At 36.6% G+C, this 24095-nt stretch overlaps 1 protein-coding gene across 1 annotated transcript; it reads left to right on the top strand.

Annotated features, from left to right (window-relative positions):
- The first annotated feature begins 209 nt into the window (after positions 1-209).
- On the top strand, positions 210-24035 carry LOC131150444 (eukaryotic translation initiation factor 3 subunit B-like). Its single transcript, XM_058101163.1, has 11 exons — positions 210-620; positions 720-957; positions 8288-8434; positions 8668-8796; positions 21217-21345; positions 21428-21511; positions 21604-21728; positions 21830-22028; positions 22149-22681; positions 22846-22954; positions 23492-24035. The coding sequence occupies exons 1-11, from the start codon at positions 499-501 to the stop codon at positions 23834-23836; spliced, it is 2160 nt and encodes a 719-aa protein (XP_057957146.1). The 5' UTR covers positions 210-498; the 3' UTR covers positions 23837-24035.
- The last annotated feature ends 60 nt before the right edge of the window (positions 24036-24095 follow it).

Below are 24095 nucleotides of genomic sequence, written 5' to 3' on the forward strand. Positions count from 1 at the left end.
TTTTAGAATTAGAAATTGGATAATAGACTTTATTTATATCAATTCATAATGTTTTTTTAAGCTTATGTAGGGTGTTGATTTAAAATTTATAAATTTAAGACTTATTAATGATTAAATTTTAAAATTTATAAGTTGGGAAAAAAATATCAATTTATAGTTAATTTAAAATTTAAAATTGAATATAATGGTTCGATTAATTATTAAAACTTGACCTAAAAATCAATCAGCTAACTGGGTTTTAATTAATCATTTAAAATGATTCCAGGTTCACATTTTTTCGGCAGTGGAAATTTTGATTTGAGAACAGTGTGAAAGATATACTTAGAATCAGGCCCAGCCCTAGCTACTGGCAGTTCAGCCTGTCAAAACACATATAGTCAGATTAATTGCATTCGCAATTCATCCCTAGCTTCTGCTGGAATCGAATAACCTGTGCTGCCCTAAGTATCTCTTCTCCATCCATTTTCCCCGGAACGAAAGAACTCAGATCTCCCAATCATGTCGGATGTAATATCTATGGAAGAAATAAAAGCAATATCTTCGCGTCTTCAAATCGATCCTTCGGAAATTGATCTTAGCTCCATACGCCTCCCGCCCGGCGAGGACTTCGGAATCATAAGGTAAACCAAAACTGTTGTTTCTTTTTCTTTCCTGATTAACAGTCATTGTTTGGGAAAATTTTGATTTTTTCTTTTGATTGGTTTCGTGTGGGGGTTTAGTGATGATGACGATTTGCATCAAGAGGATGCGCTGGAGTTTGATGCCGGGTTTGGGAACATTATCGTGGTGGATAATCTGCCTGTGGTTCCTCGGGAGAAGTTCGAGAAGCTTGAGGGAGTTATTCGGAAGATTTACAGTCAGATTGGGACAATAAAAGAGGATGGCCTTTGGATGCCTGTTGATCCTGATACCCAGAAAACTCAAGGTTATTGCTTCATTGAGTACAACACTCCACAGGTAACCCTCCTGCCTTTTTCTACGTTGTATATCCACGCTTATATTAATTATCATTGGTAGCACGCAAATACGCCATTCATATATATATATATATATATATATATATATATATTTACATTAGCTTAAAAATCTACTAGTTCGTGTGCAAATTTTTTGCTGCCTTTGTTGATTGCTGAGGAGTGAAGAAAAAGAAGAGAAATTGCATTGAAGTATATACATATACATATGTAGCATGTAGATATGTACGTTATAATTTACTTTTTTGCACGAGCTTAACATTCCATTGCTTGTGGTATGAGGCATAAATTTCAGCTTCATGTTGGTTATTGACCAGCTGTGGAGAAGAGAAGGAAAGGAAATGACAATTGATGTTGAGTGGGATGAACTTTCTATAATGCTAGTTGTAAGAGGACATATCACTATGATATGAATCCTTACCGAATATTTGTTGGGGCGTCCCCTCTGAGCGTTGCGCTGTACTTGTACCAACCGCGTGTAGCTAAAAGTGGGCAAGGGTGAGTTAGGTCGTCTCCTATGTGCGGTGTCAATTATGTGAGGATTCTTATATCATTTTGGACATGGGCAGGTAAAGAAGTTAGTTTAGGAAATTAGGATTAGATTAGAACTTGGAATATAGGGACACTTATGGGTAAAAGCATGAAAATTGTGGACACAATGATTAGAAGTAGAATTAATATAATTTCCTCTCAAGAAACTAAGTGGGTGGGGGAGAAAGCTAGAGAAATTGATAAATCAGGATTTAGAATTTGGTACACTGGAAAAGATTAACGTAAGAATGAAGTAGGAATTATTGTAGACAAAAAACTTAAAAAATAGCGTTGTTGACGTAAACAGAGTAGGAGATAGAATTATAAAAATCAAGATGGTATTAGGCCAAGAGATAATAAATATCATTAGTGCCTATGCTCCTTAAGTAGGCTTAGTAGAAAATCTTAAGAGACAATTTTGGGAAGATATGAATAGTATTGTACAAGGCATACCTAGGACCGAGAAAATATTTATAGGAGGAGATTTGAATGGACACGTTGGAAGGGATAATAAAACTTATAAGAGGATACATAGAGGATATGGATATGAAGACAAAAATGAGTCTAGGGAGATGATCTTATACTTCTCTATGTCATATGATTTTAGTATAATGAATACTTGCTTTAAGAAGATAGAAAAACACTTAATAACCTTTAAAAGTGGACAAAATAAAAGTCAAATAGATTTTTTTTTAACTAGGAGGGTAGATCATTTATCATGCTAGGATTGTAAAGTTATTTCAAGTGGAAGACTAATCACACAACATTGAGTCTTAGTGTTAGATATATGTATTAAAAAATGGAAGAAAAATGATAAAATAAACTAGTGTAAGAGAACTAGGTGATGGAACCTAAAGGGAGAAAATATAATAAAATTTGAAGATAAAATGATTAAAGATAGGGATTGGACTATAGAGGATGGGATAGATACAAATACTTTTTGTAGTAGATTAGCTAGTTCTATTAGAAAGATAGCAAAAGAGATTTTAGGTGAATCAATGGGAAGATTCTCGAATAGCAAAGAAAGTTGGTGGTGGGATAAAGATGTCCAAAATGCAGTAAAGACAATAAGAATTTGTTATAAAACATGACAAAAATGTAGAAACATGGATAACTTTGAAAAGTATAAGGAGTTGAGAAAAGATGCAAAAAAGACCGTAGGGAAGCTAAATACAGATCATTTAATAGTTTGTATGATATATTAGATACAAAAGAAGGGGAAAGAGATATATTTAAACTTGCTAAAGCTAGAGAAAGGAAGAGTAAGGACTTAGAAAATGTAAAATGTATAAAGAGTGAGGATGATATTGTCTTGGTTAAGGAAGAAGACATTAAAGGAAGATGGTGAAGTTACTTTAGTAAGTTGTTTGATGAAAACCAAAAGGAAAGCTGAAATTTAGATTTGACAAATGAGGAAAGACTAAAAATATAAGATTTATTCGCAAAATTAGAGTTAACGAAGTTAAGTTTGCACTAAAAAAAATAAAAAATGGGAAAACTATAGGATCAAATGACATCCCAATTGAAGTTTGGAAATGCTTAGGTGATAACGAAATTATATGGTTAACTAATTTATTTAATACAATTATAAAAACTAAGAAAATGCCAGATGAATGGAAGAAAAGAACTTTAATACCTATATACAAAAATAAAGGAGATATTCAAAATTGTAATAACTATCGTGGAATTAAACTTACGAGTCATACAATGAAACCATGAGAAAGGGTAGTTGAACAAAGATTAAGATTAGAAATGAAGGTCTCAGAAAATCAATTTGGTTTTATGCCTGGGAGATCTACCACATAAGCCATATATCTTTTAAGAAGATTAATGGAAAAGTTTACGGAGAAGAAGAGGGACATGCATATGGTATTTATTGACCTAGAGAAAATATATGATAGGATACCTAGGGAAGTTATATGGTGAGTTTTAGAACAAAATGGTGTATGTAGTAGGTATACTGATGTCATTAAGAATATGTATGATAGAGTAATGATTAGTGTAATGACTATAGATGGAGAAACTAGAGAATTTCCAATCACCATAGGTGTACATCAAGGATCTGCTTTGAGCCGTTATTTTTTTGCTTTAGTGATGGACCAACTGACTAAGAGTATTCAAAATGAGGTTCCATGGTGTATGTTGTTTGCAGATGATATTGTATTAATTGATGAAACTAGGGGCAGAGTAGAGGTTGAGTTACAATTAAGGAGAGAAGTTTTGAAATCTAGAGGCTTTAGGATAAGTAGAAATAAGACAGAATATATTAAATGTAATTTTAGTAATAGTAGGAGAAATATTGGAGACAAAGTTAAACTTTATGATGAAGAAATAAATAGCATTTGTTGATTTTGATACCTTGAATCTATTATGCAAGTTGAAAGAGAAATTGAAGATGATGTAATGCATAGAGTTAAAGCAGGTTGGGTAAAATGGAGAAGTGCTCAAGTGTGCTTTGTGATCGTAGAATACCCTTAAAATTAAAAGGGAAGTTTTATAGGATAGCTATAAGACCAGCTATGTTATATTGATTAGAATGTTGGGTGACAAAGAAATAAAATATCTAAAAAGTAAAAGTTGCCGAGATGAGAATACTTAGATGGATGAGTGGTATAACACTGAAAGATAAATTAAGGAATAAACATATTCGCGGTAAGGTAGGTGTAACTCCTATAAAAGATAAGATAAGGGAGGGACGACTCAGATGATATGGATACTTGCAATGTGGGCCACATAGTGCGCTAGTGAGGAAGAGTGAGTTAGTTACTTTGGGGGGGGGGGGGGGAAGTAGAAGGGGTAAGGGTAGACCTAAAATAACTTGGAAGGAGATAGTGAGTAAGGATTTAATAGCCCTAAATATGTCAAAAGAAATGATCCATGATCGCATAAATTGGCGGAAAAGGATTCATATGGTGACCTCACCTAGTGGGAATTAAGGTTTGGTTTTGTTGTTGTTGTTGTAGTTGTAAGAGAAATCTGTCTTGTGGATGTTAAAGTTTCAAGTGGCTTGTTGATATTTTATGTTAGCAAGGTTGAGTGGAGAGACCTTGTTCTGTGTGTATGTGTGGTGCATTTTTTAAATTTTTTATCAATTTTTTTTATTTTTAGTCTCTTGATCGGTTGTTTTAGCAGCAGTAACTTTTTATGGTTTGTTATGATGTATCATGGAATGCTTGTTGGTGCAATCAAGGTGTAGATCTATGCCTTATGTCCGGGTGCAAGAAAAGCATTCCTTGTGTATGTGGTGCCTACCATGTCATGTATTCAAAATTTCAAATTAAGTGGTGCATAGCTGAATCATTGTTTAGAAAATTGAATTATTTAAAAATCTGTTTGTGTATATATTTCACAATTTTGCCTTGATGAAAATTAAGATGCGAAGGATGAAGAGGAAACAGCAAGCCTGTTAGATAAAATATTCCCTCGCTTTACTTTGTTTTCTCAAGTACCAAGCAAGGTGAATTAAATTGTTGTTATTCTTATAAATGTTGTTTCTTTATTTCTCTCTCATTTTCCTATGAACCAAACATGCAGCATGAACTAATAAACAAAAATTTCTTTGCTTTTTGTCATTTTATTTTTCTTACACTTTATTTAATGTGCAACTGCTATACTGTTTGGCATATTGTGTTTTTTTTTTTTTTTTCTAGAATAAGTTGTCCTAAAGGAGAAGAAGAAAAGGATTAGGTTTGGCATTGAATAATCAATATGGCATTCTGCATATGTCACAAGGATGGCTAAATCGATGGTTTCTGGCGAGCCATTTTCTGAAGCTATGGAAGCTAGGGTTAGATTTTCCTCCACGAAACCCACAAGTTGTATCTGGTAAACCTAGGTCGATGTAAGACTGCTGAACTATCAATGCATCAGATGGCAACCAGAGCATCCATGATTTTTATGGTATACCACCAACTTCTGGCTTCTCAAATAGGCAACATCCCAGACGGGAATGCAACAGAACCAAGCAAGCATAATACTGCTGACTAAGATGAGAGGGCTGAGTGGGAGTAAATTCACCTTTGACCAAATACGATGTGTTAAGAGGCCATTAATCTTTCTTGTCAAGCAAGTCCAGTGGCACTTAATTTTGGATAATTTAGAGTTTGGTTGCAAGTTAGAGCTATTACATGCAAACAAAAACCCTCTAAAAAAAAGTTCTTTGGGTCCAATACAAAGGCTTGGCGTTCTACCATCAGTATTCACTAGTGTTGTTAGCATGTTACAAAACCCAATAAAATTTGCATAAAGTGTATCGAATTGCATAAAGTGTTGTCAGACAAGTCTATCTATCATGTGATGCAGCCTGTATTTTGCAGGATATTTTGTTTCTGCTTTAAATAATGGTCACAGGTTGCTATAGTAATGGGTGCGGTGGAAAGCGAGATTGGTGGAAGTTACATACTGGAAGTGGGTTTAATGGCTGATTTTTTTTTTCAAGAACTCTCAACCTTGTCTATATTGATGTATTTGCATGTTTTAAGCCCTTAATCCTTTTTAATAAAAAATTTTCGCGCAATGTTTAATAAGGGTGATAAATTTATGTTGGCTTTAAAGTGCTATTGGGAGAACAGTTACATTTCTTTTTCAGTTTTCATTGCTTTTTTTTTTTGGATAAGAAAAAATGTACTAACAGGTATCCAAAAGTGTATACAGTTGGAGGAGAACAATATGCCCTCCAAAGATGAAAGTAAACAAAATAGAAAAATATGTACTGCCTTCTGGTCCCTAATCAAATCAGGCAGCGGCCTACCCCAAAATAACCAAAAGGAATGGGCCAAAAGAGAAGGCCAAGAACACAGCTCTATCCCTCAACAAACATGGAGAGGTAGCGTGATCCTTGAAAATTCTCTGTGAGGTCCACAAAATAGCAAAATCTGAGCTGCAGTTTTCATTACTTTATTACCATGCATATAGACGCACCATGAATTAATCTTGTATCTGATAAATAAATTAATGAAACTAAGGCTGTGTTTAGGAGCATGGAATTCAGGGGTTGGATTTGGATGAAAATTTAATAGAATTTTGTATTACATTTTGTCTAAATCCATGCAAATCTAAATCCTAAGAGTTTCCCATAGTGCAAGTAGATTCATCTTGTAATATGCTATACACTATTAATCTATTGGGCACATAAAACCCACAATAACTTGAACAAGTTCTATTATTTTATTGCCCGTAAGTTTTAAAGATCTAACAAACTTATACCAACATGTTGTACTTTATAATCTCATATATAAATTTTAGAATTATAACTATAAACTTGTCATTAAAACAAAAAAAAAAAAAAATCAAAATTTGAACAAGACGCAAAAAAACTAAAAAAGAAAAAATGGTCGAAATTGAACGGTGTAAAAATAACACCAAAACACTAATATTGCAAAAATAAATAAAATTTGTGTGACAAAAAATTGTTAATACCAAACTGTTAATAGATGCATCTTTCGTGGATGTTACAAAAATAAAAAATTTTGTGTTGTTGTCATCCTCATAATGTCCCCCATCTCTCCTTCACACAGCTAGTTGTGATTGATATTTGAAAGGAAAAATGAGAGAAATAGAGAACCAAAAAAAATAAAGAAAGAAATTTTGTGTTTTAACATTCCTCTAGCGATCATAGCAGTTCTTCGAGGATTTGTCATGGTCACTAGATTCACTACATGATGATAGTGGTCTGTATTGGCTGCTAAGGTTGTGGTTTTTCTTCCCACTACAGTAGCACTGTGTAGCGGCGGTATAGGAACTTCAAAATCCATTATGTAATGGTTGCGGCCAAACCACGATCTTAATGTGTTGTTGTATCGTGTGATGCAGAGGCTTCAACTGCTGATCATAAATTTCAGTTGATTAGCCAGTTAAAGAAAATACAAATCCCTTTTCCACTTTTATTCTCGGAAAGAACTCTTATGTTATATTTGGTTTGAGGCCTTATTTTATTGCATCTGACTCATCTTTTTCATTTTTCCTCTTACAAAGGTAAAAATTTTGGGTTTAGGTAGACCATGATGTCCTCTTGAACATTTTGATTACACTGTTGATATCACCTGATTCATGAATAGCATTTGCAAACTAAGTGAACCCACATCAAGAGTTGATCGGCAGGAACATCTCGGTTACTGTAGAATTGCATTAGAATCAAATGGTAAATGTCTAAAAACCTCAACTTTTGTAGGCACAAAATGTACAGCATGCTATGCCATTCAATCCTAGAATTTGATCAGTTGCTTTGAATTACACTTGGAAGAGTTACTAGGGTTTTGGGTCTTTGCTAATATTGGTATTTGAAACTCTACCAGTTGTCTTGTTGCTTTACTTGAGTCCCAAAATATCTGCATAATTCTTAAACATGGGCATTTGGTATTTGAAACTCTACCAGTTGTCTTGTTGCTTTTCTTGAGTCACCAAAATATCTGCATAATTCTTAGACATGGGCATTCTTCGTATGTTGTTGCACAATTGTTAGCTAATGCAAGGATTTAAATTCCTTAGATCATGCTTCATTTCTTTTGACTTATAATATTTTCTCTCAAATGCTATATGAAAGGCAAGTTTTGATTGCTATCCATGCAAATCATATGCAATGAAATGTTATGGCATATTTTTCTATCAGTTTGATGTTTTAAAATTCCCTTTTATCCCCTTTTTTTATTGTTGTAATATTGTTCTCTCAGTTAATTTGTAGAACATTTCCAAGCACTAGTCATGGGGGTTTTGTTTTCAGCACATTGATGCATAAAGAAATTCATCAATCCATGCATTTGATTTATTTTTTGTTGTCATTCCAGGAAGCTGAGCTTGCTAGGGAGAAGACTAATGCTTACAAGTTAGATAGATCCCATATCTTTGCTGTGAATATGTTTGAGGACTTTGATAGGTTCATGAAAGTTCCAGATGAATGGGCCCCTCCAGAAACAAAGCCATACAATCCAGGGGTAACGATTCTACATCTCAGCATTTTGTTGTAGTAGTACGAGCGTGCCTGTCTGCCCCTCAAAATGTAGAAGCAAAAAGTCCTTCTCTATTCCTCGTCTCTCTGTTTCTCCGTCTCTCTGTCTCTGTCTGTCTCTCTCTCTCTCTCTCTCTCTCTCTCTCTCTCTCTCTCGTGTAACAAGTATTTTTATTGTTATTAAATATTAATATGTTTTGTATTTGTATGCCATGACAGGAAAATCTACAACAATGGCTTACTGATGAAAAAGCCCGTGATCAGTTTGTGATTCGTGCTGGTTCAGATACTGAGGTTTTATGGAATGATGGTAGGCAGTTGAAGCCTGATCCTGTTTACAAACGACCCGTAAGTCAAGTGCTTCCTATTTGCCTGTTTGGATTTGTTCATTTTCGAGATTTTTCTGGAACCAGTGTGTGTGTATGAGAGAGATAAGAGAGTCTGTCTTTGAGTGTGCACATTTTTTGTGTGCATGCATGGATGTGAATTTGTGGAAGTTGGAACTAAGCATTGCAGGCGTATGTTATTTATCCCTTTCTTATGAGTAAATGAGTATTGTATTCAGAAGGGCAGTTGGGGATGCCAACCTATTTACAGGGAATCATCTACTGCACAAGATCTTCTGCAAAACCATTTCTGTCAGCTTCTACCAATATTACAAAAGTAATTGATTTATATGTGAAATTCCCTAATTGATTTATATGTGAAATTCCCACTAGTTAACTCTACACCCTTGAAAACTTTCCTTTTCCTTCTCTTACATGCATTCCAGAAAATGGAGAGGAATAAAATTGGCAGCGTTTTTCTTCTCCTTGCTAATTTTTGTTCCAGACCAGCCTCAAAACTCCTGATAAACTGACTGAGCGGAACCCATTGCTGCCCTGTTGTGCTGAAAGGCACCTCCCAGGAGCTTCTTCTTGGAGTGAAGGAGCAAGTGCTGAAGAGTTTTTTTTTTTTCTTTTCCAACTCATCCGTTTGCTGTGGCATCTGTTTGCCAAAATGCAGTCTCTTTTCTGTAGGTTTTCAGAAGTTAAAGACTCTCCCTGAGGTTGCTTCCCATGCAAGAAATGCCACCTTGCTTTGGCTGATAGTTTTCCATGTTATTGTCTAAGGAAAGTGCCACTGTCTCCCATCTCCCTCTGCCTAAAAGATGTTCCTGTATTTACATTTGACAATGTGCAAGCCTCTATTGTCCAATATCCACTTTATTTTCTTTCGTCCCTTGCTCTTGCACTATGAAGTCATAGCAATATAGGACCTTGAGAAAAGCTTATAGGAGCTCCAGCTTCTAGTCTTCAGCTGTTTTTCAAATGACATTTCCAAAAAGTTCCTCTTGCATGGTATAGTAACACGATGACAATAAAGCTTCTTCCTCCAATGGTATCAAGAAGACATCTGGAAGATATATTTTTGTAGCTGATCCCACGCCACCTATATTTCCAAAAGTTAGTTTTTCCATAAACTTACCAGTGTTTTAAAAGGCGTAAGGCCGTAAGCATTTTGGGACTATATTTTTTTAAATAATTAATAAATAAAATCAATTTATATATAATAAAAAAATGTGAAAATTTTTAAAATAATAGAGAAAAATATAAAAATGTAATTTTTAAATGTCATATAGGCCAATTTTAAGTTTTAACTAACAAACACAAACAATATATATGAAATATTAAAAAAATAAGCATGAGCCATAAGAAAAAGCCAAATTAAAAATGTCTCAAGATTCTAATTTCTAAAAGCCAGCTGCAGCCAACAGTGGCAGAGAGTACGAGAGAGTCTCAAAGAGAGGCGAGAGACTGCAGAGGGTCGCTGCAGAGAGACGACAGCTCCGAAGGGTTTGTTGAAGGGAAAAAATACATTAGAAGGAGTCGTCGGAGGCAGATCGGAGTTTGGAAGGGAATGTCGACTCGTCGGAGAGAGACGAGAAGCTTGGAAGAATCGTTGGAAACAGCCGTTGAGTCATCGGAGAGAGAGGAGGTGCTGGAGGAATTGTCGGGGAGAGAGCTGAGGCTATTGTCGAGGAGAAGACTCGCTGGAGGCTTCGTCAAGAGAGCAGAAGGGAAGAAGCTTCAATGCGTACACCTTGAGATTTGAGGCGTAAAAGGTGAGCATTTACAGGAGAGGCGTATGCCTTTTGGGATTTATGCATTTTGACCTGCGCCTTAGTGCGTTTTAGGCCCAAATCGCCTCGAGGCGCGCCTCAATAACACTTTTAAAACACTAATTCTTACAATAAATTTCGTTTGAAGGAACATTTTATCGCCTTTTCCACATTACCCCAGAGAAATCTTCTTTGGAATGCCTTCTAACCTCCTAATTATTGAGCAAGGGGTGGGAAATAGAGAAGTGAATTCGATAAGATGTCCTTGATGAGGGTTTGTGTTGTGAGTCGTGTGGAGGGCCATGTAGTACTAGTTGTAGTACACCAGTTTTACTAATCAGCTTAAATAAATTGTAGATTCACCACATCCACAAATAAGTTCATACCCATTTAATACAAAGGCTGTGGAAGCAATAAGCCAGCATGAAAGTAAACATGAGATGAGCTATAAATCCTAAAGCAACGCAATTCATATTATTACACTACTGTGAGCAATGTGTCTGTAGCAAGGGAGGCTAGTATTCTAAACACATTTACAAAAGCTAGTGAATTATAAAATGATAAAAAATTACCCACCCCTAAAGTGCTTTTTAACCTAACCTCACTCAGACACTGTAACATCGTTGTCACCAAGGAGTTGTACTCCCTTTTTTCTCTAAGGTATTACTTGATCTAAAGAATACCCCTATAGTAGCATTTACATAATGTTTATCCATCTAGTGTACACCAGGCAAGTTGTCACGAGTAAGTAAGGCCTTGAGCAAGCTAGGTTAGTGACATTCCTTTCCACTTATGCAATTTACATCCTCGTAGACTTTGGGGTCAAGAATTCTTCAATTTTGTCTAGGAATAGTTGCATGTCTTATGTTGACATTCGTTGATTTATTCATCTCCTAGACCCTTCAACTTTACTAAGAACATTTATCGTTGTCTTCTTGATAATGTGAACTCTTTATTTGCGAGATTCTCTTCAACTTCTTGTCTGTTAGGTTGCTAAATTGCATGATCTAAACTGGTGCTTTGATTGACTATCTTAGGATTGGAGTAGTAGTGTTGAATAGCTTAAGGCAGCTAACATGAAACACAAGTTGCACCTTCTTCCAAGCTGGATGATCAATCTTGTAAGAGGTCTTCTTGACTGGATGATCAATCTTGAAGGAGGTCTTCTTGACTTTGGCTAAGATGGGGAATGATCCTTTATATTTGTGAAGTAATCTCCTATTTTGAGCCCATAGCGACCCAATTTGTAGTAACTCGATCAAAAAATAAAATAAAAAATATATATAATAAATAAATAAATAAAGAGATATTTTGGAGGAGATATTTTGAGATATTTATATATAAATATCTTGGAGGAGATATTTATTTTGATTACTTAAAGGCTAAGTTAGGTTTTTCTTTATAAACTCTCATTCTCTCTCTCTCTCTCTAGACACAAACTCCACTCTCTCTCTCTAAGATTTTCGGGGCTGTGTTTCCGAAATCGACGATCCGACGTCGCTACGTGGATCAGGGAAGAAATCTCTACAGGTTCTATAGATCAGAATTTCATTTCGGAGATTTCTGAGTTTTTTAAGAAAATCAAGGTTTGGGTCGGTTTTTGCTTTTGGTTCGGTAGATTTGTAGCATACGAGATTATACTGAAGTGTTGTTATTCGAGTATTAGATTTCGGGATTTTCGTGCCGTTGTTTTGAACCGTTTAGGTTCGAGGTTCGGAAAGCTGGGGCTTGAGTTTCGGGTCGTTTCGGACTCCGATTTACACGCAAGTAAGGCAGTTATGCTAATACAGTGATTTATACAATATGAATCAATTGAAATGTTGAAATAACTTTTAGATATTGAGTTATGGCGGTTTTAGGGTTTTCGAGCCTTGGTTCGGTAAACTGGATTTATTTTCAAAACCAATCGGTCAAATTCAAATGTTATATTTTTAGAATATTGTACTTGTCATTCTGGACCTTTTCACTGGTTGGAAATGTTGTTTTCGTTGTTTAAAACCCGTATTGTGATATTAATTGTTTATATTTATTTTCGGGTTGTTTTTGAATGTGGAAAACTGTGTGGCAGGTATTGATGTTGTGAAATACTGGAACTGTTGTGAAAAGGCAAGAAGTTTATTTGACGGATACGGGCCAAATTTCACGTAATGATGTGTTTTGTGAAATGATTTAAAAAGAGTGTTTAAATTGCTTAAATTGCACGATATGCTTTAGGAACCCTGGGGACTGATGGTGTAGGCACAAATTTGTTGCCAGTGAGGGCACCATACTTTTGATCTATATGAACCCACGATATATTGATACAGTAGGGGCGGTTTTAGTGTGAGTTTGCCTCTTGATCGTGTACCCAGGCTGTATTGAGATAGTAGGAGCGGTCAACCCTGATTGTGGGGATTTATACATGGTATAGAGTTTGAGGGCGTGTCCTATCCTGCATATTTGTACATTTATGTAATTGTTGTTATATACTATAGGGCTGTTCATATGATGAAAATGGGCTACGTATTTTACAATTACAAAAACGATGATTATATATGTTTATGTTTATGTTTTTGTTAAACACTTAAAGCCACATATATGTTTTTGTTAAACACTTAAAGCATGCTGGCCACACACTGTTATTAGCTTAATCGTCCCTTACTGAGAGGTATCTCACCCTATCATACAAATTATCTTTTCTGGTCCTTATCGAGGTTGAGATTAACAAGGACTGGGGTAGGGTAGCGATCGAGTGAGCGTCTCCACGAGCTCGATTTTGTAGGTTATGTTATAGGTTTTCAGAACTTGTAAAATGTTGTAAGACTCAAGAATGCGCCGAGTATCATACAGTATTGTATATGGATGTTGGAATAGCTGTATGTATCTATCAAGCAGTTAAAACTCTGGTAATAGTTTGATGGATGTTTATGTTTTCCACTGCGTATATATCTGTTGAGAAGTATATCAGGTACACAGACGTCACTATAGTAACACCCGGGCCGTAAGTTGGGACCAAGGCGTTGCACAATTTGTTAGGGATGGAGCTTAACAAGCACGAGGTCTCTCACTTTGAAGTACAACAGTATTCTTTGTTGATTTGTCCCTCTATTCATTTGCATTCAGTGAAGATATACGCTCTCGGACCCTTTCCTTTATGTGTGACTTATTCTTTGTATGAGGTAACAACATCTACTAGCCTATAACAAACGTGAAAGGAGTCTTGTTCGTTGTTGACCTTTTTGAGCTTTGAAATAGAACTGAGGCATGCCTAGTAGCCACACTCAATTCTTTTGATTGGCAATTACTAAATGATGCAAGTGATTCTCTATTAGCCCATCAAATCTCTCCATCTGACTATCAGCCTCAAAGAGGTGTGAAGCTGTGAACTAAGGGTTGAGAAACGTTTTAACCTGGACTTTATTGTGAATCTTGTTTCTCAATTATTAATGATGTCTTTGGGAAAACCCCCATACTTCACAATGTGCTTGAAAAAGAACTATTGTCTCTCCTATAAGAAGTATTTGGTGCTGGAATAAAAGTATCATGCTTCAAAAACCTGCTTATAACCACGGGGATAGACCCCATATCCTCGACTTTGGGTAGGTTGGTTATAAAGTCAAGTAAGAGAACCCTCCCATGAATTTCTTGGCACTTGAAGAGGCTCCAGCAGCCATGCAGTCTTCTTTGGCTCGACCTTGTCTTATTGGCATGTGAAACATGTGCAGGTATACTCAATCACCTCATCCCATTTGGGTGGGTGGCCAATCCAATGTTGTAGTCTTTTGCCATCTTGGTTAGCTTGCCCACATAGTGTCATAACACTTTTGTAACAACATTTGAGGTGACCAACTTGAGGAATTATAGTTGGTTACCATGTGTCAAGAGTAAGTCCTCTTCTAACTAAAATGGCATGCTTTGCCAATTTCCACCAACTTTTACGAGGTTTTGGGTGATTGAGTCTTTGACAAGGTTCTCTTTAATGCACTCGCACCTTCTTGTCGCAACTTTACTTACTTTCAAGTGTGTTTCTAGTTGGAGGCTGCAAGCTTGACCTTCCTACTGAGTGCATTTGTGACCTGGTTTATTCGTGCCACCTTTTGCTTGAAGAAGGAATCAAACTTTACTAAGAATTCTTGACAATGAGTTTGCTTGGGGTAGAACTATGCTTGTTTAAAGAAATGACTGAGAGTCGTGTTATTTGTCTTCACCATGAACTTAGATTAGAAAATGCCACCACACTCTAAGATAATGAATCATTGCTAACCTCTCCTTCTCTTGAGTTGTGTGCTTCTGTGCAGTTTTAGTAGCTTGCAATTCTCGTACGCAATAAGATGCCCCTCTTGTAACAATATTCTGCTGAAGGCATAGTTTGATGTACTTGTTTGTACCTCTAAGGCTTCATAGCGTCTCACCTGTGGAAGGCTTATTGGCACTCCTACATCTAGTTCCACACATGATCCTTCTTCAACAATTTGGTTAATGAGGTAGTCCTCCTTGAGTACTCAACAAAACTTGCGATAGTAGTTGGTGAGACCAGGAATATGCTTCCTTGATTGTTGTTGGGATCTTCCAATCTTGACTGGCCTATTCTTCTTCAGCTTACCGAATATCTTTTTGTAGATACTCTTGATGTTCTTCTAGAGTTGAGTAGACTAATGTTAAGGTATTCCATGACAAATTTGTTGAGGTATCATGAAACATGTTGTGACGAAAGTCTAGAAATTCACTGGAGCAATAGTCAACTCGAAGGGCATCACCAAGGACTTATAAGCCCCATAGCATGTCATGCAATTGGTCTTTATGCTGTCTTCACCTGATAGTAGCTTGACCTCGAGTCAAGTTTGGTGAAGTATCTAGCTTAACTTAATTGATTAAACAAATTAGTAGTTAGTGGAATGAGATATGTAGTGTACATTATCGTTTTGTTGAGCATGTCTACACACATCCGCATGTTCACATCATCTTTCTTTTAAAACAATATTGGTTCTTTGAATGGTGCTTCATTAGTGTCTTGCTTCCAGTAACTCATCAAGTTGCTTCCATAGTTTTACTAACTCTAAAGGCACCATTCTGTATGACTTTATATCGAGGGTTTCACCTCTAGTAACAACTAGTGTTCTACATCTCAAGGGCAAGTTATGTAGTAGCTTAATTGACATCATAAGTTGATACTCCTTCAACACTCATGTTCTTGTCCTACATTTACATCCACCACCAACGAGGCAAGATATGTCAGTTCACCCCTTCTCAATCTCTTTTTAGTTGCATGGGGAAAGGAATTTCTCACCTTCTCCTTTTTCTATTGTAGCTTGAACCATGCAAAAATGGTCACCCATTAGGCAAATGAACCAGTATTGGGACAACTTTAGTCCTCTGTAGGGATTCTATTAAAGTATCACTTGGTAATCATCCATTAGAAAGGTATGGAAATTAGCAATGAAATTCGCATATGCCACCCTTTGACCAAGTTTAACATGCATAGGGTGCTCTTGGTGTAAGTTGGAATGTAGAGTCATTGCTTTAATGCATCTCAAGCCTTATCCAACTTCAAGTTGAGTCTTTGTAGCTTCATTGGGAAACTTGTGGGTAGCCCTTGGAATTCTTCCTATTTGATTTGTAGATCTACAAAATTAACCTTTTAGGATGCACAACCTTGGATTCTTCTGTTTGCCTCATGTACATTGCACCCGTCCTGAGGGTTTCCTTTTCATTTTGATAATGTCCTTGTGACCCCTTTGCAATGGAAACTTGCGAGGAATTGGGTGATGAATTGTGAGAGTAAGTTGCAACTCGATGAAGGAATTGATAGAAGAAGCACATGGTGTTGCCTTTACAACCAAATGTATTGAAGACCAAAGACGAGTATGCTTCTTTTCAAGTTGGTGACATGGTGTTTGCTCCCTCATTCTTTGGTTTGTCCTTGAAAGACTTTATGTTGTTTTCACCAAAAAAAGCTATTAACTCTTTCTCGACGAAGTGCAAGACCTACCCCCGATTTCAAACTTTCAAGGAAATATAATGACTTCTATTTCTCTAACATGTCCAAGTATCCAACTTTGAAGCATAAAACTGTTTAGCATATTCTTTCAATGCCTTGTATGCTTATGGTCTTGTAGCACCAACCATTGCACTCAACATTCTTAAGCAAGAATTGGACGGTGAGCTCTCCTCAAGTTATTCCAAATATCAACTTTAAATTTGAATCTCATTATACTTGATATTCCTCCACAGCTTGGCGTGCCACTCAAGTACATATTAGCCGGGTGTACTTCCACATTTAGCCCTAACAGGAGTACTATTACTTGTCAAATAAGAAATTCTCCAATCCCTTAGTATCATGAATGCCACCAAATTCTTTTGATATTGGTACGCTTCTCTCCATATTTTACCCTTGAATTGGATTTCTCAAGAATGTGAACCATGAGGCTCATCTTGGATTTAAGCTCATTCATTTGGTTTTATTGAGCTTCCTGTAGCACCAAAAAAAAAAAAAAAAAAATATTCTGACAAATTATCAACAAAATTTTGATGTTTTTGGAATCCCTCCAATGCGTCAACACATTTCATAAGTTGGGCCACCTCTAAGGCCACATGTTTGACAGTCTCGACCAATGCCTCTTGCATTAAGTCTCTCCGTATTAGTGTGGCATGGTTCTACCACGGATGCTTCAAACAATCCCACAATCTGAAGGCAAACGAATCATGAAGCGATAACCTAGTGCTTTGATACCAATTGTTGTGGGCAAAATACTTCATACTGTAAAAAATGGATTAATCACATGAACAAGTTCACAACCATCGAATACAAATTGCATGGAAGCAATAAGCAAGCAACATGAGTCAAGCAGTAAGGTGTAAAGCAACACAATTCATATTATTACACCTTTGTAGAGAACATGTGCTCAACAAGAGAAGCACGTGGGCTGAATAACCTCAAAAGCTAGTGAATTATAAAATCTTTGATGAACATTCATCCTTCCCTGAAGAACTTTGTATGCTAACGTCACTCCTGCACTAGGAAACATTAATATGACCGAGTCATACTCCTCCCCCTTTTCTATAAGGCATTATTCCACCCAAAGAATAAACCCTACTATAATATTTACGTGATAGTTAGCCACCCAATGTGCACAAGCCAAACGGTCACATGCAAACATAAGGCCTTGAGCAAGCTTGGTTTATGACAACAAACCTTCTCTCTTTTGTCCAGAGAACTTACTCTTCCAACTACTTCGCTTTTCATTTTCATCAACAATGGGAATACATAAGGCTTTCTCATTACTTTTAGCTCTAAATGGCAGCCCCAGGTAAGTCAAAGGTAGTTCTCCCCAGCTTATAACCAAAAATCATTGTCAAGAAGCCACCGTTCCCCCTATCCCAATTGGAACCTACCTGCTCTTAAATTCTCTGTTAGACCCGATATCACGTTAAAACATACTTGAATGCATCTCAAACTAGAGTTTTGTACCACATATGTCCCACAAAAAAAATTGTATCATTTGCAGACAATAAATGTAAGATTGTCATCTCTCATCTGCTTTTCCAACCATGGTCTCATATTTTCATGAATTGTCAAAACTTCTATTGAAATTTCCACTATCTTCCACCCTCAAAATTGGAAAAAAGCCAAGTTCCGTTGTACAAAATTGAAAAGGAGGAAAGTGGATCTTCCCTCCTTTTCCTCTTTATTTTGCTCATTGAGTTGGTTAGCAAAATACTATCTAGAGCTGTAGAGAGTGGTTTTGTCACAGTGTTTGTGGTGGAAAATAAGGAAGACAGTTAGAGGGTTATTTCTCATTTGGCTTTGTGGATGCCACCAATTTTTTGTTGGTGTGGATCTAATGCAAGTTCTTAACAGAACTTGTGCTGTATCTTGCTGCATAAGCTAATTTCTCTTGTTGAAGGGAGTACAGCGGGAGATGCTGCTGGGCATTTTGGTTGTGGAAAGCTGACTCTCCATTTATCTTAATTTGGGTTACTTTTAGGGTCCAAATGTAAAGATAGAGGGATTTTGGGCCCTGTGAGGAAAAGGATTTGAGAAAACATTAGCAGGGTAGAAGGGAAGCTCTCTCAAAAGGGGAATTACGCTTATCAAAAGCTCCTTTCTGATGTTCCATGTACTATTTCTCTTTTCCTTATTTCTTGGTTTGTATCCAGAAGAATGGAAGAGATTTGGAGGAGATATTTGTAGGGAAGCATCCATGAGTAATTAAGGTGTACTTGGTGAGATGGGACGTCCTGAAGCAACCAGTCTATGAAGTGGACTGGGAGTTAAAAAATCTCTTTGGACTTAATAGGGCTTTTTGAGAAAATTGCTTTGATGGTTTATGGTGGAGAATGAAGAGTTATGAAGGGGAGTGATAGGGGCCTAGTGTGAGTTGGAACTTAAATGGATGGATGAATAAAGAGGGCAGGTAGCCACATGGAATGTCTTTGTGGAAAAATATGAGAAAGTCTGGGAGGGCATCTCTGATCAAGTTTCATTTAAAGTGGGAAATGGGTAGTTAGTTCTTGGGGTTACTGTTGGGGAACAAATAAAAAACCAGGATTTGGAAATATTTGGGAAGATATTAGCGTGGTAGAAGAGAAGCTCTTCTCAAAAGGGGGAAGAATCTCGTATCAAAAGCACCTTTTATGATTTACCACTGTACTATAGTCTCTTTTCCTTATTCTGACCTCATATCCAGAAAATTGGAAGAGATTCAGAGGAGATATTTGCAGGGCAGCAGTCAAGATAGTTAAATTGCACTTGGTGAGGTGGGAGGTCTTGAAGCAACCAGTCTATGAAGCAGGGTCGGGATTTAAGATATATACAGATTCACTAGATCTTTGGTGGGAAAATGCCTATGATGCTTTATTGTGGAGAGAAGTAATGGGGGCCTAATAGGTTGGAATATGAATCAATGGGCTGGATGGCTGACTTAAGAGGGCAGGCAGCTGCATGGAGAAGGTTTGTGTGTAAAAATATGATCGCCTGGGAGTGTTTCTTTGATTAAGTTTCCTTTGAAGTAGTAAATGAGGAGTTTTGTTTGGCATAACTGGTACAGGGATTCCTTTGAAAAGGCAATTTCCAGATTTGTTTTTATTCTTTAGCAATGAAAAAGCCCTGGTGAGCTCTTCAATTGCAGTTTTCAGAAGGTTTTTGGGGAATGTTTTTTTGGTGAAACACAACTGAGAATAGGAAATGTTCTCTAATATCTTTGAATGTTAGTATATGACATCGGTTACTGGATGTGGGGAGGATAGTGTGAGATGGAAGAATATGAAAATTGCCTGTTCTGAAATGATTTTTTTGCTGATGCAGATGGTGATTATGAGGGAGTTGTAGGAAATGTTGTGTAATTTCTTTGAATGCTTGCTTATTGCTTATGAATAATGAATTCAGTTAGTGGACAAGCGGAGATTTGTGTGACGTGGAAGAATGCAAGAAGTGGCTATTTTGAAGACATGTATTTCTGCAGGCTCACTGGTTCTGTACTGTGTAAAATCATTCAAGTGAATGCTCTTTTTTGTTGCTTGCTTTCCATTTACTTACACACTGAATATGCAAATAAGAGCCACAGCGGCTCCAAGACCAACCCCCCCTCCCTCATCCACACCCCCAATCCCTCAAAAAAGAGAGGAAAAAATGAATTTGATAAAATGCATGAAAAAAATATTCTATCAATTAAAAGAAACCTCACGTTTTCAAGAACAAATTTTAAACATTGGATGATACTTCAGCTCTCCTGATTTCAGGTCTGGGGACATCCCTTTTGAAGTCAATACTTCGAATATTTAATTTACGCTGCAAAATTGTGACATCTAGTGCAGAAGACACCCGCCACCCACATGATATTGGGGTCTTATGTTTGCATGCTGTATAAAGCCTTACCTCCACATCTGGACTAAAATTAATTACAAATTGATGGGGAAAAATATTCATTTAAACTGTGTGATGTAGGACAAGTAAGACCTTGGGAAGGTCCTTGCTGGAAAATAATTAAGAAGAATTGAGTTAAGGAATTGTGGGGTAAGGTTAGTAGTTTTATTATGTGTGTTCAGTATTAGTTAGTATAGGATTATGTGTATTTGAGACTTGTTTGTAATATTTGTGCAAAGGTGGGGTATATTTGTAATGTAATGTAGTTTTAGGGGTTTATGTGTAGTTTCATGTAAAGAGGCTTTCTTATAAATAGAGTGTGAAAGCCATGTTTTAGGCAGTTACTTGATGAATGTGAATTGGAATTCAACGTGAGTTCCCACATGGTATCTCCTCTATCCCCAGTCCTCCCCTCCCTTTCCTTCTTCTCTTCTAATTCTCCCATGGCTGCAGAACCTTGAGGCTGCCCCTGCATCACTGTGATAAGAGTTTGTTAAAATTTTGCAAAATACAGTAGTACAGAGATTCTGGAATTGGTTAGCTCTATGACTTACCCCAGTTGATAAAAATGTTTCCTGAATACTTCAAAATCATGAAATAAATCTGAATCAAGCAAATAATTTTTATTTAAGCCCAAAAGGCATGTAATTAAATTCTAATCGATAAGGCAATTCCGAATGTGTACTGCTAATCATTGTACATTGACTTGTCTCTAGTGCTCATTGCATCTTTAGCCATTTTTGTTTTTTTTTTTAGAAGACAAATTTTGTGGAACAATGCATCTTTAGCAACTTTATTATAGCATAACTGTTTTTTTTATTTGTAGTTTTGGACAGAGAGCTTTGTCCAGTGGTCACCGCTGGGATCTTACTTGGCAACAGTTCACAGGCAGGGTGCTGCTGTTTGGGGAGGTGCAACTACCTTTAACCGTCTGATGCGTTATGCTCACCCCCAGGTAAATTTAATGAATTTTACATATTGGATTAAAATGTACTTCTGTTTTGGTGAATCTGTGATTCTAATGATATTAAGTGCAGGTTAAACTGATTGATTTCTCTCCAGGAGAGAAATTTTTGGTGACTTACAGTAGCCATGAACCGAGTAATCCTCGTGATACACATGTGAGATTTTTATTTATTTGTCCCTCTATTGTTACTTAGCTCTAAATTAGTTCTTGCCTTGGAGCCATGTCTAATGTGAGTGCTTAATGTAGAGGGTGGTTCTTAATATTTTTGACGTAAGGACTGGAAAAGTGATGAGGGATTTCAAAGGAAGTGTGGATGAATTTGCCACTGGAGGAACTGGTGGTGTCACTGGGGTTTCTTGGCCGATTTTCAGGTAATCTTTCCTTTATTATTAACATATATGGGTACATGGAGATTGCTGGCTTTTGAGTTCAGCATCAGCTCATTATCTCTTGAATGTTATTATTTGTTCAGATGGGGTGGTGGGAAAGATGACAAATACTTTGCTAGGATAGGAAAGAATGTCATCTCTGTTTATGAAACAGAGACCTTCACCCTTATTGACAAGAGATCTCTGAAGGTAGAAAATGTCGTGGATTTTAGTTGGTCACCTACTGATCCCATTTTAGCACTCTTTGTACCGGAGCTTGGTGGTGGGAACCAGCCTGCTCGAGTGAGTGCAGATTCTTCTTTTGGATTGGCCTTCCTTTTCATTTTTATTATTTTTTTTTTCTGTAGTTTAAATGTTTCAGATGATTTAAGCATAATCTTTTTTCTAATATTTAATTCACAGGTAAGTCTTGTTCAAATACCTAGCAAAGAGGAGTTGAGGCAGAAGAATCTTTTCAGTGTTAGTGACTGCAAAATGTACTGGCAAAGTAATGGGGATTATCTTGCTGTTAAGGTTGATCGGTACACAAAAACAAAGAAAAGCACATATACTGGCTTTGAACTTTTCCGGATAAAAGAACGAGACATACCCATTGAGGTTTTGGAGCTTGAGAACAAAAATGACAAGATTATTGCATTTTCTTGGGAGCCAAAAGGTCACAGATTTGCAGTTATCCATGGTGATAGCCCAAGGCCCGACATAAGTTTTTACTCAATGCGCAGTGGCCACAATACAGGCAGAGTTTCAAAACTCACGACTCTCAAAGGGAAGCAGGCAAATGCCCTTTTTTGGTCACCTGCTGGCCGTTTCATTATACTTGCAGGGTTGAAGGGTTTTAATGGACAATTGGAGTTTTATAATGTTGATGAGCTTGAAACCATGGCTACAGGGGAGCATTTCATGGCAACTGATATTGAGTGGGATCCTACTGGAAGGTAATTTTGAGAAAAAAAGTTGAATCATTGACTTGATGAAGTATAGTATCTTGCATTGTTTGGAATTGAAGTTGCCCTGTAATATTGACCTTGTTTTTTTTTTTGAATGTGAATCTTTCGATTGGTTAATTTGGTTGTGATATTGTACTTCTTTATCTCTGAAGGTACGTTGCAACTGCAGTAACTTCAGTCCATGAGATGGAAAATGGCTTTAACATATGGTCTTTCCATGGGAAGCTGCTGTATCGAATACTGAAGGACCATTTCTTTCAGGTTTGATTCACATTTTTTGTTCTTATGCACTGTCGTCACACTCTGAACATTGCAACTCAATTATGTATGTATGATTATAGAATGCAAAACCATTAGATATTATTAAGAATATTTACCCAGCCATTAAATGTTTTAAGAATGTGAGTTAATGTTGTTAACAAGTGATTAGTTTTGTTGGTGTTATCTTTTTAAAAGGAGGATGTCTGGTCATCACTCCTTTTGTTTTCCCTTCATTCTTTATCAGTAACATTTTTCTTTTTGCTATCAAAAACAGTTTTAAGATTATAATGATAAATAAACATTTCATTTTAGTAGATCATTAGAATGCATTATTGGTAATCATTTATTTATTCAATTATCCACATATATCAGAAAGTTTGGATATGGCTTTTGGTGAATAATGAAATATTTTTTGGGAGTTATATTTGTTGAATCTTTGCAGTGAACTAACATTTGTAAGGTAACACACTAAAATCCCTCTCCACTCTAGGGCATTTAGTTTAATAGACTTGTATCTTACTGTTGGGTATTTTACAGTTCCTGTGGCGCCCGAGGCCACCAATCTTCTTGAGTGCTGAGAAAGAAGAAGAGATTGCAAAGAACCTGAAGAAGTACAGTAAGAAGTATGAGGCAGAAGACCAGGATGTGTCTATGCTTTTGAGTGAACAGGATCGGGAGAAGAGGAAGATGCTGAAGGATGAATGGGATCGCTGGGTTAATGAGTGGAAGCGGTTGCATGAAGAGGAGCAGTTGACAAGGCAGAAGCTTAGGGATGGGGAAGCCAGCGATGAAGAAGAGGAGTACGAGGCCAAAGAAATTGAAGTAGAAGAGTTGTTGGATGTAAAAGAAGAGGTCCTTTCTTTTGATTATGGGGAGGACTGATATTCTTATTCAGTTTTGTTTTTTTGTTTTTTTTTTTAATCCATATTTTTATTTCTTTTTTTGGCTAGGCCCCCATGTTTTTGTTTCACTTTTAATAACTTGCTGATTATTAAGTTAGAAGGATTTTTCCCTCTTGCGGCACATTACTTATTTAAATTGTAATATTTATGGTATTCAATCTTTTAAACTTTTGTTCTCATTTGCTCATTGAAGTTACTTACCTTGTCTGAAGGAACATCATGTGTTGAGAAGTGCAAAA

The sequence above is a fragment of the Malania oleifera genome, chromosome 3, assembly GCF_029873635.1.
Source record: "Malania oleifera isolate guangnan ecotype guangnan chromosome 3, ASM2987363v1, whole genome shotgun sequence".
In the NCBI taxonomy this organism is placed as follows: Eukaryota; Viridiplantae; Streptophyta; class Magnoliopsida; order Santalales; family Ximeniaceae; genus Malania; species Malania oleifera.

What these genes read in the sequence shown, in the direction of transcription:
- LOC131150444 (XM_058101163.1), top strand. Translation starts at nt 499, where the DNA reads ATGTCGGATGTAATATCTATGGAAGAAATAAAAGCAATATCTTCGCGT. An exon ending in CAAAGCCATACAATCCAGGG is followed by an intron (nt 8,435 to 8,667) that starts GTAACGATTCTA and finishes ATGCCATGACAG; the next exon opens with GAAAATCTACAACAATGGCT. An exon ending in TGAAGGACCATTTCTTTCAG is followed by an intron (nt 22,955 to 23,491) that starts GTTTGATTCACA and finishes GGTATTTTACAG; the next exon opens with TTCCTGTGGCGCCCGAGGCC.